The following is a 19,584-nucleotide window of genomic DNA, read 5'->3' as shown; positions in this document are numbered from 1 at the left end:
ACCTGTAAAGGATACGAGCCTCCGAAATTAAAATAGGACTTACGAATCAAAAATTGTGCAGAGTCTAGGCATAAATGAAGCAGCAAGATGACAATTCTGGAGAAATGCCCACTGTCCTTTCAATATCTGTGATTTGTATACCAGTTCTTCAGCTTTGCTCCCTTGACCACGTCCCAGAGACATCATTTTCACATGTTGTGTATTTCCTTTGATTTCCTGAGCAAGGCGCAGCAGAACAGCTGCAATGTCTACTCCTGTGTAATGTATAATAGTACTAGTTTATTACTACATCCAGAAATCTCCTTTAAATGTTTATGGAAATATGCCACCCTAACATATCATGCTAATAAAATGATTTGGAAATAATATTTCAGATAATAATGTTACTTTATAAAATGAACAGACACTTAACATAATTTGTAATTATTTAAAATGATCAGATGGAGGAGGACAAGTGGCTCTTTCATTTTTAATAGCAATTAAAGAGTCCATTCCACATCCAAGATAGGATTCTGCATCAATGCAGGCAATACAATGTCCTGATTATTGTGGAATGATGACATTATTTTAAACAAGAATGAGCTTGATAGCTTCAAGGAATGAGGCTAGAGAAATACTCTCCAGGCTGTTAGTTTGAGAATATTCAAGTCTAGATGCCTCACTACCGCCCGGGCATTGTCAGAAGATCTGAACAATTTAGCAGCTTTATGTAAGTGCCTTGGGACAGATGTAGGAATGGAGCCTCTGGGCCCTCACGGCACCACACCTGGTCTTTTTGAATCATGGCAAGAACTCTGGTGATGAGGGGAAAAGGCAGAAAAGCATACATGATGATCCATCCCCAATGAAACAGGAATGCATCACAATGAGAGCCCTTCCCCAACAGAGTTACAGAGTAGTAAGTCTGATACTGTGTGTTCCTGACTGAAGTGAAGAGGTCCACCTCTGGAATGGACCAGTACTGGTTTTGTCTTTAGGCTTTTTAGGCCCCATTCACATTACGAAAATAACCTGGTGTGAAATTGGGTTATTTCCGTGACACACACTTGCCTTGATTGCACTTAGTACAGTTTTTTTTTAGGGGGGGGATTACGAAAAAAAACACTTACCCCGGTACATTTGATACTGGTTTTTTCCCTCTATCTTTTTTAAAGAGCTAAAACAATCCTCATCTTCAGTAATGTAAGCCACCAAATTGATTCAGATCACACTGCATAATTCCCAGAAATGGAGACACCTCAATTTTAAACCAAAACGGTGGCAAGTGTGAATGGGAACAGAGTTAAAATCCATGGAGAGATTTGGAAATGGAAAATGTAGTGGGAACACCAATCTGGTATTGCATCACCGCAGAGATCCTCTTCTCCTCGGGGCAACAATGTACAGTGTGCCCGCGTCATACGTGGGTGCATTATATGCGGCTTTCAGCATAGCTGATAGCTGTGACGGAAGAAGTGGCGCCGTTCGACAGATGAAGCAGCACCGTGCAATGGAAGAAGCAGTGCCGCGTGACAGAAGGAGTAATGGTGCACGCACCCATGGCATGTGCACCACCATGCCGCCGCGAACATGAGCCCCATTTCTACTAATGGGGCTCAAGCATACGCGGACTTTCTTTTACACGGGGGGGGCAGAACGGATCCCCCGCATAAGAGAAGGGACCACTGTAAATGTGAATGTTGCCTTACATTTGACGGGAATCATGACTGACTCCTCCACTTGACTCTTCTTTGCTGACTGTACCAAACACAGAATCAATGCAGCACTTAAAGATGATACTGATAAATGTATGCAGTTCACAAGGCCACTTTCAGGGCATTTTCTTATGGAAGAGCTTTTAGCCCTGAGTTTCTATTAAATCTGACTTGTGGAGTAAAAGGTCTGCAATGAGAGCAGGCACCAACTATGTGTTCTTCTCTCAAGCAGAGAAAACTCTCAGAGTGGCTGTCTTTCTCAGGGATGGTGGTTCTGCAGCAGCAACCCACCCCACACCCAGAACACTCTGCCCAAGTGGATTGTACAATGGAAGCACTTCTCATCAGAGAAGCAAGAGTGGGTGGATTCCAAATATGTATGGGCCCCTATGCTGGTGCAGAAAATTCATGGATGCTATCCTGATAAGCCAGTCCTAAGCTAATGCTGTGTTATATATTTAGTAATAAATCTATACTGTATTGACGTCAGGATCATGATCCAGACATGATCCTACCATGCTTAATTATGGTGCTTGGGCATATGTGTGTTAACCTGTGATGATGCATTATGTGATTCTATTCTTGATGCTGGGAAAAGTAATTATTGTGTATCAGTAGTTGCATGGGATAATAAGCAGGTGTGTGGGATGAGATATAAGATGTAAATTACCAGGTTTGTTCTTATGGGAAGCTGTAGCTTGGTAGTGATGGTGGTGGAAAGGAGTGATACCTGGGAAACAGTATGTTTTGAGTGGATGACAAATGGGATGAAGGCTTTTGTAATGGGTGAATTGTTTGAAATTGAAGTATACTATGTAACTGGGGGCGGGGGGGAATCTTCAGTCCTGACAACAACTATGTACTGTGATCTACTCTACTTAGTGAACAAAGCTTTTCTGAATCTACTGAAGGCTTGTATTCCTGGAGTGCAGTTAGCCTGTACATTACAATACCCACACAATACTTACCATGAGTATGGATGAGAATTAGTGGAGTTGTGGAATCAGATTCTTCATATACTGATTTCAAATTAATTCCTCCAGTCCAGATATATCTGGATCCTAACTTCTCAATTACAAATTCTCGTACTGCACTGTTTAAGCTTTCTAATCGAAGGACTTTTATCTAGAAAAAAAATTAATGAAGATTTAACTGGAAACAAAGAGCCCAGTAATACCTTGAAAACAATATTCTTATTTGCCATAAATCTTTGGAGGTACAGCCTATTTCATTAGATGCAGGGATTGTTGCTTAGTTGGTGAATATTCTTGGACAGGAAGGGAATATGAGACAACTGAAATGCAAAATGTACAAACATTTATTACAGTATTACCTTCCCTCTTCAAACAACAGAAAATAAATTTGTTCCTTTATGTACACGCAATTGCCATTCATATATTGGACATATTGCCTTCTTGTCTATTTTCCATGCTCCAACACTGCAATCCCTCAGCCTTTCTCCCATGATCTTTTTCTCCTAATCACTCACAATCTTTGCCATCATCCTGTACAACTAAACACAACTTCAAGTAAGCTTTGATTAAAGCAGGCTACAGTAATACGATTATTTCTTGTGATTTGAACCATACATTGTAAAATTGCATTGGTCATTGATGTCATTACCACACTGCTAACTCATGTTTAGACTGTGGTCTAATAAAAATCTTAAAACACTTCCTATACACACCCATCTATCCTGTGTTTGTGCATCTTGATTTTCAAAGGAAATGAAAACATTGACATTTTCCTCTTTTGTTATTCTTTGTGGCCCTGTTCCCACTCAAGATTATAGAACAATGTTTCACTTTTTTATCCCTCCCAGTTTAGTATCATCTGCAAATCTGATGATGGACATGATCCAGCCAAGTTAAATATGGCTCTGTACAGACCGGCCTTAAAGGCTGGCCTGGGGGCGGAGTCAGAACATAGCATCTTCAGGGTGGTGTGATGCTGTGTGGCACACCACACAGTGCACGGCATCACAGCACTCCTCCAGCATTACATCCACACAACACAGTGCCAAAGGAGTGCTGTAAAGCCGTGCCGCCACAGCTATGTTGCCCTGGAAAGGCTGGATCAGGGCCGTGGCTGCAGCCCTGATGTGTACAACCCCTATGTTTAACTTTCACTTAGTTCAGTGGTAAGATAAACATACAGTTAATTTTCCCTGATTTAAATTTAAAAAAAATCTATGAAATTATTAACATTAAAATTAAAACTAGCACAATCTTCATTGCTATGATTGAGCAAGAACAATTCATGCTCACAAAAGGATTAAAAATCTCCGCAGCAAGAGACTGGTTCCAGATTCTGTCAAATTTAAAGTACCTCAATTCAAATCAACAAACTTTCAATGACACAGACACACTATGTATGACACAACAGACACAATAAATATGACAACACTGCAATCCTAATTCATATATGTGCTAGTTGTACCATTGCTAGGATTAGGCACAAGTCTTGCCATCAGAACCTTGTTCTGCTATGTAATCTTAGAAATTACTGGCAGAGCAATCTTGCAGCAGAACTACTCTATGTAAAATCTGTTGGCAGAAGAATCCAAAAAGCAGAGAAGGGATAGGATAAGGGAGAAGCAGAGTTAAGCCTCCTATATTCCAAGGAAACAGACACAATGCAGGCAGAAAGTTTGACCCAAATGAAGGCAGACCTAAGTAATTTCTTTCATATCTAGGCTGAGTGGGATTTGGATTCAGCATAATTTCAGTTAGTCTAGTGTCAATTCAGTTGCTTCCTGGTAATTTAGGATTATGCTCTAAATGAAGGTCAGATCTGCAAATAAATCCATACCCAGCTTGTTTCTGGTACTGTTGGAACACATAACATACAACCATTTTGAGAATGAAACTGCTTCTTTTAGGCATAAATGTAATTTTTAAAGCTCATTTTTTACTCTACTGTTTTAGGAAAAATCTGTCTTTTTATATGTGTGTCAGGATGGGGATGTAAATGAGGGGTGGGCTAATTGAAAGGCACAACAGGTTGGTGGGTGATTACCTAAGTCTGGCCATCTTGGTGTGTGCTGCCATTTTTTTAATGTCCAGTGCATATTGGAGTAGCAGGGCTTCTGAAATGGAGGCAAAAATCATGGCATATAGGAATGTGATGATAATTTGTTGCAGCTAAATATATGGATTTTTATATTCTGCCCCCTTTAAATTTCTCTTTATGAGCTGACAAATTTGCCACCTGCTAGCCCAGATGTGAGAATTTTCAGATGGTTCATGTGCAAATGAAGCAACAGGGTGGGCATTTTGTTTGAAATTCAAAGTTCTGAATGTTTTAATTGCTTTATTGCTTAAGTACTTTACATAGGTTGAGTAATTAAACATCAGGGATGTACTTCATTCTGTTTCTATAAATAAACAGCAACAAGATCTGTTTGGTAAATCTTGCAGAGTTCTTACATTGTACTTAAAGGGATTTACTTGTGAGTAGAAACAGGTACAGTCGGCCCTTCTTATACACGGATTTTTTATACACGGATTCAAGCATACATGGTTTGAAAATGTTCCAAAAAAGTATAAATTTACCTTGATTTTCCATTTTTTTAAATAAGGAACACCATTTTGCTATGTCATTATATTTAATGGGACTTGAGCATACATGGATTTTGTTATACACGGGGGATCTTGGAACCAAACCTCAGTGTATAACAAGGATCCACTGTATAAAAAATAAAGTAGGAGAGTAACTGATAGAATTTTGTAAGTCCAATAATCTATTCATTGCAAACTCCTGCTTCATACAACCAGAGAGAAGATTATACACATGGACATCACCTGATGTTCAATTTAAAATCAGATAGACTACATCATTGGTAACAGAAGGCAGAGAAGTTCTATTCTTGAAGCCAAAACAAGACCAGGTGCTGATTGTGGCACTGATCATGAACTACTAATATCAAAAATTGGAGTAAAATTGAAGAAAATAGCTGTTATATCAAAATATGTTTTGAACAATATCTTACCAGAATTCACCAACATTGTAAGAAATAGATTTGCACTATTAAGCATACTCAACCGAGAATCTGAAAAACTATGAGAAGAATCCAAGAACATAATTAAGGAAGAATGCAGAAAGACACTAACAGTGGCCAAAAAAAGATGCTAGCCACAGATGCTGGCAAAACGTCAGGAATAACCTTTTCCAGAACACAGCCACATAGCCCGAAAACCCCACCAAAAATGAAAAGATTTTGGATGGCAAATGGCAAGAAGGACCTGGAGACACCCAAATATGACCTGGAGACACCCAAACATCACCAATCATGAGAACATGCGGCCGCTACCAGACAGGCAAGGAGTGAGCAGCGATAAGGACATGGGGATGCTCAGGTATCAATAATGGGGGGAGAAGAACAAGAGGAAAAGAAGAGAGGAAACAACTCAGTAAAGATTCACTGGATGCACAAAAGACAGACCAACAGCTACTGGGCAACAGTAGTGGCAGGTATTTAAGTTATGCTAGCTTTTATCACTGTCAAACCCTTCACGTGACAGCTGATATTGCCATTTTGATGGAGAAGATGATGCACAAGTAGGATGCTTCCTGTTCACTAATTTACACTCACTACAGCCTGCTATACCAGCATGTTAGACAAACAGTATATGGGAATGATCCTCCATCCATATATCTTTACATGCATTTACCTGCCTCTGCTGGTTTGTATTGAAAGGGAAGTATTTGTTGAGGTGTGAGGAAAGTGTGTGCATGTGTATATATCTGAGAGTATGGATAGGAGGAAGTATGCAACTGTGTGCTTGGCTGCATGTGCATGTTTGGTTGTGTGTATACAATTCTTGGTATATCCCTCCCCAATGTAGAGCTGTTTACAAGATGATAACTTCTTTAGTGCAATGAGATGACTGTTAATACAGTACCAGACATTAAGATGGCGAGACCACACATTCCCAAACATAAGCACATTGTCTATAGTCCATGTAGATGATAGCTGTGAGGCACCATCACTATAGTATCAGCATCTGGTTGGATCTATGCTTGTTGATTGGAACTACTCTTGTAAGGTGCCTCCAATCAACTTTTTGGGATTTTGTTTTACTGTAGCTCATTTAGAAGGGTCCTCCTGAATGTAGCATTTTCAGGTGACTAGAAGAGTGACTATGGGAAGGAAGGAATGAGAAATTTTCGTTTTGTAGACCAGTGGCATATAGCTAAATCTGGAACCACACAATTCTATATGGTGCTTTACATAGTATAGAAATATAAATATGTTGAAATGCCTGGGAGCAGCTGAGAGTAAGAGGAGGTTTAAAAATTCCTTGGGAGCCAAGGTTGAAGTCCTTAATAGAATATGGTATCCTGAACAAATGATTTTGTTGCGTCCACTAGTTTCTCATAATAATATCACTATTTTTAATATGGTCCTCTTTGATTTGTGATATTGGGTCTTCTTCAGTGTCACCAATAGGAAGGCCCTCTAGCTGCATTATGAAAGGAAGGCCCTCTAGCTGCATTTAACCTTGACCAAAAATATCCTGTAGTAATAATTATAGGTTTATGTTAGGGTCGCCATGAATCAGAAATGACTTAAAGGCACACAACAACAAGAACATTAAAGATGCTTTTTAAAAAACTTACCAAGATAAGTCTTCCAAATGAAGAAAGCTTATGCCAAGGAAAAATTAAAGGTGCCTTATCTTGATCATCTCTTAGCATTTCCAACTGGGACTCTGCAATTTATTTAGATAAAAAGTATAACTTTATTGAACATTTGAAACAAATTAAGCCATTATACCACAGAAATGTTGCAACAAATCTCTAACTTTATATTCTTCAGTTTCTTCTGAAGGCAGCAGTAAGTAATTTCATCAGTTTTCTTCCCACTGTGAGAAAGTCTTCAAAAATCACACAATATTCCAAGACTATATGCAATTTCAGACTTCTTCGGTGCAAAATTTGCATATGGTTGCCTTGCACAGGCAGCAGGATTTTCTGCATGAAATATAATATTTCAATACAGAAATATTAATTCCTGTATAGAAAATGCTGATTTCTGTACAGAAAAAGCTGTTTCATATGCAAATCAACCATGTTCAAATTTTACATAGAATCACCCACTACAACACTGTCCAGAAAATAGCATTTTCTGTGCAGAAATTAATATTTTTGCATAGAAATATTATTTTGCATGCAGAAAAAGCTATTTTATATATAAATCAATCATATGTGAATTTTACACAGACTAAACCCCCCCCCCCCCCAATTCATTACAGCATTTACAATAACAATACTTCAGGATTAAAAATGCCATTTTCTACACAGAAAATGCTGCTTTCTGCACAAAACAAACTCATGTGAATTTTATGCAGAATAAAGTCTGAACTGCAAAGATTCCCATCAGTCCAGGATTCTTTTTGTCAGGGTTTCTCAAAAATAAAAAACAAAGTTTTTTTGACAATTTTCTCCATTATAAGTTTCTCAGTGCCCTGGCTATGGAACTTCATAGACAGGTTTGATTGCCTTCCTCTCTTGAAAACATCAGTTGAGCTACCAAGCCTTTTTATTTCACCATATTTTTGTTGTTGGCAGAAGTTCTGGCTCTCTCTATGTTTTATTTTTCTTCCTGCTCTTGAATGGAATAGACTTAAGAAATGTGAACTGTTTTACTTGAATTGCTTGTAAGCCATTACTATGTTTCTGTATTTTGTTATTTCACAAGCAAAAACAACAATACAGGGTTTTAAAAAACCTAACCCCTTATTTGCCACATGTAAATATTAATAGAGGAACATTTTAAAAGTAAAAACGTGGTGATGAAGATGATGATAATGATGGTGATAATGATGATGTTAAGGGAAGGTGTAGGCTTTTATATAACCCTTCAGGGTTCATATGAAGTCATGAACTGGGAGAAAGGATTGTGAAAGCTGTTGGGAAAGTTAGAAAATGTACTGTAGATAAGGGGAAATACAACATTTGAAATGCAATAAGTGAAGATGAGTGAACTTACGCCAAGAGGATAAAGTATGTGAATATATATACCATGAAAAATACATGCATTCAATAAAATCCTAATTATATGTATGTGTGATGCCTAGCAGTGAGGCACATATGAAATAAATTTATAAGGAAGAGTAGGATTAAAAAGCATAAGTAAAGAATACGTTAAAGTGCAAACCATTTAGATTTAGGCAGGTTAGGTAGTATATTCTGTTTGCCCAATTACTTGTACAATGGGAACTCATGTAAAACATATTGATATGCCTGTCTATTGATTGGACAAATTGGAAGGTTAAAAGTCCAGGATTGTTCACTGATGTGTCATTAAAAGAACTGACTATAAGGAGCAAGATAGTTAGTACCACTTTGCCTACCCTGAAGCTGAAAGATGCTTTCCTAGTAGGTGTGAAATTTCTACATTGCTGAGTTACTATGAGGTCCTGAAGTACCCTACTGCAAAGGGGATGTGGCAGATGTAGGTGCTAGAGAAGAACAGTAGTTAAATGTTTTTAAAAGAGACAGAGGCAAAAGCATAGTATTACAGTCCGTCCTCGCCTTACGTGGGGGATCCGTTCCGGATCCCTCTGCGTAAGGTGAATTCCACCTATGCTCAAGCCCCATTGGAAACAATGGGGCTTGTGTGCGGCGGTGCAGTGGCGCGCACGCACGCGGGGCGCAACGGGCGCGCACGCCCATTCAATTGAATGGGACGCGCCGCCCCTTCCGCCCCGCGCGCGCCCCCCGGCTTGAGTGCGTATGCTCAAGGCCACGTATGGTGCGCCCGCGTATGGCGCGGGCGCACTGTATTAAATAGTTGAATCTGGGGTTGCAACTTTTGGGGCTGTCTTGGTTTTCTGGGGATCTGTTTTGTAGGATTAGTGGTTTGCCTCCATTTATTTATAGATAATCAATAATGCATAAACAAATATAACTGGGTACCTTAAATAATAACAATAATAATAATAATAATAATAATAATAATAATAATAATAATAATAGGGTTTATTTATATGCCGCCCAATCACTGGGAATCTGGGCGGCTTACAACAGAGGGGATAATAGACGGTTCCCTGCCCTCAGGCTTACAATCTAAAAAGACACAACACAAAAGGAGAAGGGAATGGTGAGGGGGGCAGGGGATCAGGTCCAGGATTCTTCTCTCCCTCTGAGGCCTGGACCAAGGCAGATGGACCAGAGGGAGGGCTCTTTTTCTTAATCGAGGCTGGGCCCGATGGCATTGAGCCTGTCCTTTGACTCCCTCCCAGGCCAGAAGATGACAGTTGGAAGGAGGGAGGGGAGAGCTCTTCCTCTTTAGGCACAATGGCGTTGTGTATCCAGTGTTCTCTCATTCAAATGAAACTAACCCTAGAAGCATTGCTTCTAAACCTTTTTACTGTAAAAGGAAACAAAAGGCATGCTAAACACCCACAAACAATTCAAGAGGATAGCTTTTATCACCACATTTCAGCACTTACCTTGCTGTAATGGCACCGGTCTATAACATGTACTGATCAGGTAATATACATTCTGACTGTTCAGAAAGGCTCTCCATTGCTGAGAATTTGATAAAAGAGAATCACACAACTGGCTAAAGGCTGGCATGTGGGTACTCATGTACAGGCATTCTTTCCACATAATTTCAGTAATCCAGTGGAGTGGAGGAGATGTTATACATGTGTATGAACCTAATTAAACAATAACATTATGCATTTAATTATGACACATATTTACTTTTTAGATGCTTACTCAGAGAACAAATATAACCATGTTATATTTAATCTGATCACTAAATGAAACAAAAGATTTAGGGATCCCCCCCCCCCAAATGATTTTGACTAATATAGTACATAAGCATGCTGCATCAGGACCCTTTCACAATTTGAACTAATATATATTTAGAGTATATATTTTCTTACCAATATTTCCTGTGTCTTGTGCGTCCATATTTGCAATAATGCTGGAGTGCAGAAAAAAGTTCCACTCATTTTCTTGTATAAATCCAAGATTATTATTAAATTGATTTTCATCACTATTATTTTTCATGATTGCTGTGCACAGTAGAAAAGCAAAGCAGAGTTGATTTTCACTGAACAGAGCTGAAGTCACTGTCTGCAGGATAAGGAATAAAAATTTAGTATATTTCATAAAAACATTACAAAGTCAGACTGTCCATAAATTATTTGCCTAACAGATTTGGATACCTTAAAAACATTACTTGTTAACTTCTCAATTATATCATTAACATGTATTTTGAAATAGTCTGTCTGACTTTGCGTTTCTTCACAGATGTCTTTGGTGAAATGTCTACTATGTCTCTTAAAAATTCTTGAACTGCTGGAAGCGCTCAGAAAATCCTCACTTTTTTGTCTGGCTATATCATCTATGGAATCTGCAAAGATCTTACGAAACCACTCCAGTGAAAACTGATACATATAGTTAATATGAACAAGATCCAATACTACAAAGTAGAGCACAGCACCACGATTTGCAATAGGAAGATAGCTTTCACGCAGTATTTGTATTGTAGCTTCTGTTGCTGCTGATGCTTCAACCCGATCAAAAATCTCTGTTGAGGTGACTTTTGTTCTCTGTAAATTGTCAATGAGGTCTTGGTCATCTAGAAGGTGTCCTAAAATGTAAAGATAGTTGATATTTGGTTGATATTTGAAATATAAAATAAATCAAATGATATTCTGTTATATTCTATATATCTGTTCTACAGTTATTAAAAATTACTTGATAAGGTTATTCTGTCCTGTGTGTATACCTTCAAGTGACATGAATTTCATAGGGTTTCTTAGGCAAAGAATACTCAAACGAAATGCTTTTGCCAGTTCCATGTACTTGTATGGTTGGCCCTCTACATTAGTGTAGGTTAGGGACACAGAACCCCCGTAAAAGTGGAAAAGTAGAAAAGTAAAAGTAGAAAAAACCAACAATATCTGTATCCTCTCCCAAATCTTAACTCAGCGGCAAAACGGACTGCCCCAAAAGGGTGGATTGGGGACACCCCAGGGTTGCTTGCCCCAGAGCTGTGTCAAGCACATGCTGTGGCCCCAATCAGCCCTGCCACTGGCCCAAATAGGAACAAAAAAAAATCTGCTCTATTTTGGGCTGGTTTTGGGCCACCTTAGGTGGCCCTGGCGCAACCCCAGGGTGGCTTCTGGGCGCTCCAGGACAAGTTCCAGAATGGCTGGAAGCCACCCCTGTGTGATCACCCAGTGCAACTTCTGGTTATCTTGCGGGCATGTGCTGTCAAAATGCCATGCCTCCAAGCCGCTCGGAAGCTAGCTTTTCCAAGCTCTCTGTTCAGCCCATTAGTTTACATCTCTATGGGCTAAGCAACCCAAGCAAAGTGTCACTTTTGTCCTGCTTTCACAGGGCATGCTGAGCCTTCTAGTCTTTTATGGGGCAGGACAGGAGGAAAACAGCTGTGGTGGAGGGACCTGCAGTGGGTGAGGCTCCAGGGGTGGAAGGGAGAGCAGGGATACTTCGTATTATTTTATGTATTTATGACTTGCTAAACTTTTTTTAGTTTCCTTTACCTTTTTGACTGTATGGACTTTATTGCATGGAGAAATAAACCCAAAACAGATTCAGGATTGAAAATTCAAAAGCCAATATTATTGCATGTGCTGGCGGCTGGGCGAGTGCAACCCAGATGCAGCCAAGACCCAAGCCGCTCTTCTCCAGAGGTGTTTAAAAATGGGAGCTTTCCGTTTTTGAAATATATCTGGAGAAGGGCGGCTGGGGTCCTGGCGCATGCGGTAGTATAAACTTTTGGATTTTCATTCCCGAATCCATTTGGTGTTTATTTCCCCATGTGCCAAAGTCCTATGTGTGTCATCTGTACTTTTCCTCAGTAGGATTCAAAACTCCAAAAATAAATAAATAAATTCCCATTAATTACTGATGGCAAACTTGTGAAAATTAAATACATGAAAATTAAACTCCTAAAAGTCTAGGTTTGACTGTATATTACTTCAACAAGAGAATTGTTACATGACATTACTGTGCTCTGCATTTTTTTTTTCATTTTTCTGTAGTTTAATTACTACTTGCAGGGTAGGCTGGTTCATTTTATAATTGTAAAAACTCAGGTTGAAGCCAGGGACCAAGGCACCCCCTAATTTAGTTCCAAATAATACAGTAAACATTTCTCCAAAAAATCATGGTCATAACTCATTTAGAAGGCAATGCTCAATAAAAGTTAAAAAGTAGAAAAATGTAATTTTTTTTACTAAATTTCACAGGATAAACAAAATAGCAAATACAAATGTAGGTAAAAATATTTATTTATAATTAATTATTTGCTATCTTAAACAAAGCCATATATATATATATGTAATAACTGATATTGTTAATACACTTGGGAAAAAAGTTAAATTCACTTCTTTGAGGTTGATGGTTGTACAATTTCTACAAGGTCCTTCTTTGTTGGTTCAGTTAGAACTTGTTTTCTGTTCGCTTTTACAATCTGCAGCAACAGTTGCTTTTCTTCTTCATCATGTGCGATCAGCTTGTTGTAATCTTGGAACAGTTTAATACCCCTTTCTGTGATGTCATTAACCTTTTAGATGTTTTACAGGTTTTTTTTTTTTTACCAGTTGTATACTGTGGATCTTGCTCCCAGTCACTTGGTGGCCTTGTGAGGAATGTCTGGTCTATTTTCAACTTTGTCAATAGCCAAGACATTCTGCAGTTTGCAAAATCTGATAATTCACATTCTTCATTAAGTAAATCTAGATTTCCTCTTATCATTCAATGTGGAGGAATGTTTTATAGATTTTCAACAATGCGAAGTTTTTCTTCTTCAGTAATTTTATCTGAAAACAGGGATAGGCCAACTAGCTCATCAGAAAGATACCATAAGCGAGGCTGTAGAGCTTTTCTTATAGTGATACTTATCTCATTGTCCAAAATACTGTATGTTCTAGCCTCTTTCCAAAAGACCATGTCATTTATGGCAGCATTTGTACTGATTGGAGCCTCAGTTGTTTTTAACATGCAACAGCACCCCAAACTTGACAAATCTTACCAAATTATGTTTTTCCTTTGGGTGAGATGGAAAGCATCCTGAGTTTGGAAAAGGTACAACTTATATGTGTAAATAACTTTGGCCATCCAACGAGCATGGTGAATTGGTCCAGATGCTCTCCAGCGAACAGTTTTCAGTGAATATCACAACACCAACAACATCAACTCAATTAGCTCTAAATAGTCATCTCTAGGATGATCTTTTTTCTCTAGAAGTTGCAGCAACATCTTGATGGTAGAGTTTTTCAAGTCCTCTTCTTTAGCAGTAAGATCCAAAGGTGTATAATTAGTCTGAACTATTGCATTCCAGGTTTCCTTAAACCTTTAGAACAGAGGGATATCAGGTGAGCTGGAAGGACCTAAGCATAGAGTAAATACTTTGCTTAGAATTATTTCCAATACGAGGATGACATGCAAACCACAGCAACTCTTTACTCTATGTTCAATCAAGGTGCGTGCTCTGTTTTTAGCTCCAGTGCTGCTGTTGTGTCAAGACCCATTCCAATAATTTTATCATCAAGATCACATGATATCAGAACATTATGAACTGCGTTGCCAGCATTTATTCCTGTGCCAGAAGCAAGTTTGGGGACTCCAAGTAGTTTCTCTTCTCCATTAGCAAATGAAACTAATTTAAGCAAAATTTTGAAAAATAACATTTGTTGATCACTGCTTTCCTTTTCGTGTAGGATGATGAAATTTTTGTGTGGTGTCTATTGTTATAAAATGTAACAAAATTAGAGGGTGCCTAGGTATATATGAATAACTTGAGTTTTTTGGACCACCCTATTGCAGGGGTTAGGGAACACCAAATATGGTGACTTCTTATCATGAATTTCTGCTCTTAGAATTAAATATTATATAGTAAATATCCATCTGTATTATACATCTATATTATTATTATTATTATTATTATTATTATTATTATTATTATTATTAACCTTTATTCATGGAAGGCATGCATGTATGTGAATTTATTTCATGAGCATTACAACAAATGTTTAAAAGTCCTCAGCCAAACTAGTCCTGGCTGCCTATACTAAATGTTCCCCAGAGGACCTGAGTGTATGGGTGAATTATATCGGAGAAGGAGATCCTGAAGGTAACCTGGATCCAAACCATGTAAAGCTTTAAAAACCATCACTTTGTACCTTACCTGGGAACTAATTGGTGGGCAGTAGAGTGATTTTAATAGTGTAATACAGTATGATCATTCCTGGCTGTAACCCATCTGGCTGCTGTGTTTTGAACTAATTGAAGTTTCTGAACTTGGCATAAAGTTAACCCAATGTACAGTGTATTGCAAAAGTGAAGCCTAGAGGGTACCAGTGTATGCACTACCATCTTTAGGTCTTCCAGCTATAGGTAGGGATGCAGCTGTTATAACAGCTGAAGCTCATAGTAAGAACTCCTGGCCATCACATCTATCTGAGCTGTCATTTGGAGCAATGGATCCAGAAGCACCCCCAAGCTGCAAACATAGTCTTTCAGAGGGAATATAACCCCACCCAGGATTGGTTGACACACCTCCAAGCCCAGGTTAGGACCCTTGACAATAAGCACCTCTGTATTGTCTGGATTTAGCTTCAATTTGTATTTTCTCATCCAGCACATTACCTTCTCCAGGCATTCATTCAGAGGAGGCACACCATCCTTAGCTAAAGCTGTATTTAAAGGCATGGAGAAATACAGTTCATTTGAATAATTTGCTTTGAAGCCTATTAATGACAGACTCTACTATTTTGTTCATTGATGACAGTTTGGGATTTTTATCAATTTTTTTTATTTACCATCTGTTTTTTGCAGAAGTATGAGTGATTTTTCTTCGAGTTCACGAAGTGTTACTAGATCTGTAGATATACTTTCTAGTAACTCACAACGCTTTTGTTCCAGCTCAGGTTTTTCCTTAATTACAACAGCAGACAAAAGCTGATCTTGCAAACCTTGGAATGTTACAGTAAAATTTATCATGGTCACAGCATTACATATTGCAGGTAGAAAATGGGGGTTGGCTTTCCGTGTTGTAATGTATAATCTGAAAGAAGAAATATCTGTAAATTAGTGAAGGATATTGCTGATACAGCATATCAACATGCATTGCCCATTTGGAAATTTATTTATGATGAGTGAAATGTTTATATACCATTTTCCAAAAGTGGGTCAAACTCCTACTGCCTACATGGCCCATTCCCAAGGTGGGCTCAATATGCATGGGTTGACTGCATGGTGTGGCATCTAGCTGGGTAATTTTTTTTGTTGCCTGTCCTCCATACATGTGCACTATCGCACAAACTCACCACCTATGACCTCCAAATACCTACCACATCCTTACAGATGTCATCCCATTGGCCTTTGATTGTCCACATGGTTGCACATGTGATATTCCACCAGTTCAAGGCATCAGTGCATTGGCGTGAGAGGGATAGACAGGGAAAGGTGGCCCCCCCATACATGCCTCTTCACCCCCTTCATCCCATGCTCCCCACTGGACTGACTGGTTTGTATATGCTGTAATTAAATCCATTGATATCATGGAGGCCCCCTGTACAGGCCCCCTTCACCCCCTTTGGCACAGCCCCATTTGGGCGCTGCGTCAAAAGGATGTCATCAATGCATGCGCCATCTGAACGGGTGCACGCAAATATGGCACCCAGGCAGCGTGGGGAGGGGTGTGAACATGGGGACGCTCTGTCCTCATCCCGCCCACAGACTGCTGCTTTTCAGCCATTTGTATCGGGCCTGAGTCAGTTTATCCCAGCTTCTTTTTGCTCCTGTTTTTTGCAGCAGAGCGTAGGTTCGCTCCAGTTTCCAGTTGCCTTTGAGGCATGCGTCATTTAAACGTCCCACCTTCAAAGTGGCTGGAAACTGCTTTATTTAGTCTATCTGTTTCACCCCACAGACTTTCTCACTGCGGGAAGAAAATTGCTAAAATTACTCATTGCTTCCTTCAACAACAAAATTATTTCCCTATTCCAGATCTATCCACAGCAATCAGGTAGCAAACCTCAATAAAAAAACAATCCACAACTGGTTATGTAGGGTCTATCAGAAACTACTGAACAGGACATAAAGGAATTTATTTATTTATTTATGCACCATTCACCTCCTTTCAGCATGTTACTTCATTTAGAGAAGGATTCTATCTGTGTTTGGCTTTGTAAAAGCCTCTGTCCCTCCTGCCACATAATCCTTCTACAAGACAATTCATTTATGAATTTTTCTGAAGATCATAGAACACTATATGCTTTTCTAGCAGAAATCTTTTGCCACACTAAGAAATATACAACTAATAAAAAACATTAATTTTATGTTTACAATACATTTAATAATACATTCAGGACTAAATAATAATTGTAAGCTGCTCTGATAGCCATTAGGGCTAATGGGGCGGGGTATAAATACCATAAATCAATAAATAAATAATAAATAACTATCATTGATAAGAGCATTTACCTAAAGTTTTTGTTGTATTCAATTTTTGAATCGCCTATTCTGATGAAGTCTTGTCCTCCTTTGTTAAAAATTTCTTTTTTTAAGATTGATTTTACATTTGAATCCAATGTTTCAGTAAGATCCTACAAATATAAAATCATAGTTAATGTTGCAGTTACAATGGACATTATCCCATCTGTTATCCCACCCAAACAGAGGCAGCTCCAGTGTCTAAGGAAATATATATTATTTCACAGGCAACATCCTTGTCTAGTTCAGGGCAGGTATTTCCTGCTTCACTTTATTGCTAACAGCTGTGTAATGCTGAGTAATACTGAGTACTATTCAGTAATGCTGAGTAGTCTTCCACACTCTAGTTAAACTAGAAAAACAAACAGAAAGAGAAACGAATTTCATCTCTGAATAAAATGTCAAATCAAAATAAACATCATTTACGCATCTCTATCACACAGATGGGCATTCTCCAACAGTTGGAGGTGGTACACTGGGATTTCTGAAACCCTCCTGACAATCTGTTGTAGCTGTATCAAAATCACATTCTTAACATGTGTACAAGGCACCTGAGGGCCGAACAAACTGTTTTAAGGAGAACCATAATTTTTGGAAGCCTCAAGGAAACTTAGGCACATTCCAGACGGGCCCTATGAGGCGCCGTCATTATGCATGAGGGGTGGCGCTTCCTGACGCACCTTGCCCCTCGCACGTAACAAGTACGTCAAAATGGCGGCGCTGCCATTTTGATGTTGTGGACGCACAGCGTCCAGATGTCGCACGCCGGAAGTGGCGCCACGAGTGCACGCCTCGCGGCGCCTCTTCCAAGGCGCAGGAAGAAGCACCATTTTGGCGCTTCTTTCTTGCTGCGCCCAGGAACCGTGCGGTTTGGCTGCTGTGGTTCCCAGACGCAGCAACCAGCAGCTGCGCAAGACCGCCCGTTTTGGGCGGTCTGTAACGCGCCAGAATTTCCCTTAAAATATGGTGTATTATTTGTTTATGCATAAAAACATGCTACCTTCTGCTGGAACCCTTGAATTTATTGCAATAATAAGTCATCACTTTTTAAATATAAACAAGGTGTATGGGAAACATTGCAAATTAAAAGAAAATGCAAAAATAAAATACTGTACAGTGTAAAAGAAGAGAGACAGACAGAAGGAAGGAGGAATGAGGATCAAAGCATAAGCTCAGGTGTTTCTTCACAACAAATACTCCTCATGTATATTTAAAAGGGACACGGTATGCTGATCCTTGACCCAAGAGCATGCACACTTGGATGGGGTGGACCCAATAAAAACCTTTGAACTTGAAAATATTCTGAGCAAGATACCACACAAATGAAGAACTCATGTGTGGTGCACAGACATTGTGAAGAAGCGTTTAGCTTGGTTGAGTGACCATAAACAGTGGAAGATGAACTACCTGCAGCAGGACTGATTCACCAATGCGCATACAATTTTCAAGTTTTCTTAAATAAGAAGCATCTGTAGCACAAATCTCTTGCAGCTTGTCACCTGCCATTTCATGTATCCATTTGTAAGCTTGTCTTTCTGGATCAATTAGCAGAGGCCATCTTTGTCCATACTTAACAAGTATAGCATTTTCTGTGGAATACTGATCAAGTGGCAAACCAGCATTTTGCCACTTACGGACCTACAAAATGTCATTTTAAAAATTATTTAGATAATATTATCAAAATTTGTACAAGAAAGTATTGCTGTGACTACAAGCACCGCTAAAACACAAAGTATAAACTAATCCACAAAATTCCCACAAAACAAATGAACCTCAGGCAGCTGAAAGAGGAAGGATAATGACTGGAGTGCAGATGGTGGAAAACTCAACTTATATTTGACAAGACATGCTATAGAGAACATGTCTGTTGTTATCCTCAACGGGAGAGGCAGGATACAAATAAATAAATAAATACTGTGTCTGTGGATTCAAGTTCAGCCAAACTATTCAGGATGGTGAGAGGTCTAACTGAGGCAGTCTACCCTCTGAATCCAATTCTAGAGCCTTTAGCAGTTTGCTGTGACACTTTTAATTATCACTTCATAAAAAAAAAAAATCTGTCAGATAAGAGCCAATTTAGGCACCTTTATTATAACAGAAATTGACAATGAGGTGTCCAGTGAGTAGGATTACAGTGGCTCAATTTCAAGTGTTGAGTACCACTGATGTGGACAAGCTGTTAGGGCAAGTAAGGAAGGCATCTTGTCCTTTCGATCCCTGTCCTTCTTGGCTGGCCATTCAAGGAAGAGTTGCAATTAGATCTCAGTTACAATATATTATTAATGCATCTCTCAGAGAGGAGAATTTTCCATCTTGTTTAAAAGAAGCAGTGTTGCAACCACTTCTTAAAAAGCTCTCCTTGGATTTCCTGGACTTAACAACAATAGGAGCCCTGGTGGCACAGCGG

The 19,584-nt window shown here is 39.0% G+C and overlaps 1 protein-coding gene across 1 annotated transcript in view; it reads right to left on the bottom strand.

Moving 5' to 3' along the window:
- Nucleotides 1-19,584, bottom strand: part of LOC149310662 (dynein axonemal heavy chain 14-like) — a 352,749-nt gene that overhangs the window by 23,386 nt on the left and 309,779 nt on the right. Inside the window, 9 exon segments of the mRNA XM_089529413.1 lie at nt 44-254; nt 2,663-2,819; nt 7,317-7,408; nt 10,154-10,363; nt 10,595-10,832; nt 10,835-11,307; nt 15,506-15,750; nt 17,169-17,290; nt 18,585-18,815. Coding sequence (XP_089385539.1) covers nt 44-254; nt 2,663-2,819; nt 7,317-7,408; nt 10,154-10,363; nt 10,595-10,832; nt 10,835-11,307; nt 15,506-15,750; nt 17,169-17,290; nt 18,585-18,815 — 1,979 coding nt within the window.

The sequence above is a fragment of the Sceloporus occidentalis genome, unplaced genomic scaffold, assembly GCF_023333645.1.
Source record: "Sceloporus occidentalis isolate IW3139 unplaced genomic scaffold, rSceOcc1.0.p SCAF_6, whole genome shotgun sequence".
Lineage (NCBI taxonomy): Eukaryota > Metazoa > Chordata > Lepidosauria > Squamata > Phrynosomatidae > Sceloporus > Sceloporus occidentalis.
Note: the sequence above shows the minus strand (reverse complement) of the source record. Positions and strands in the feature narration are given on the sequence as shown.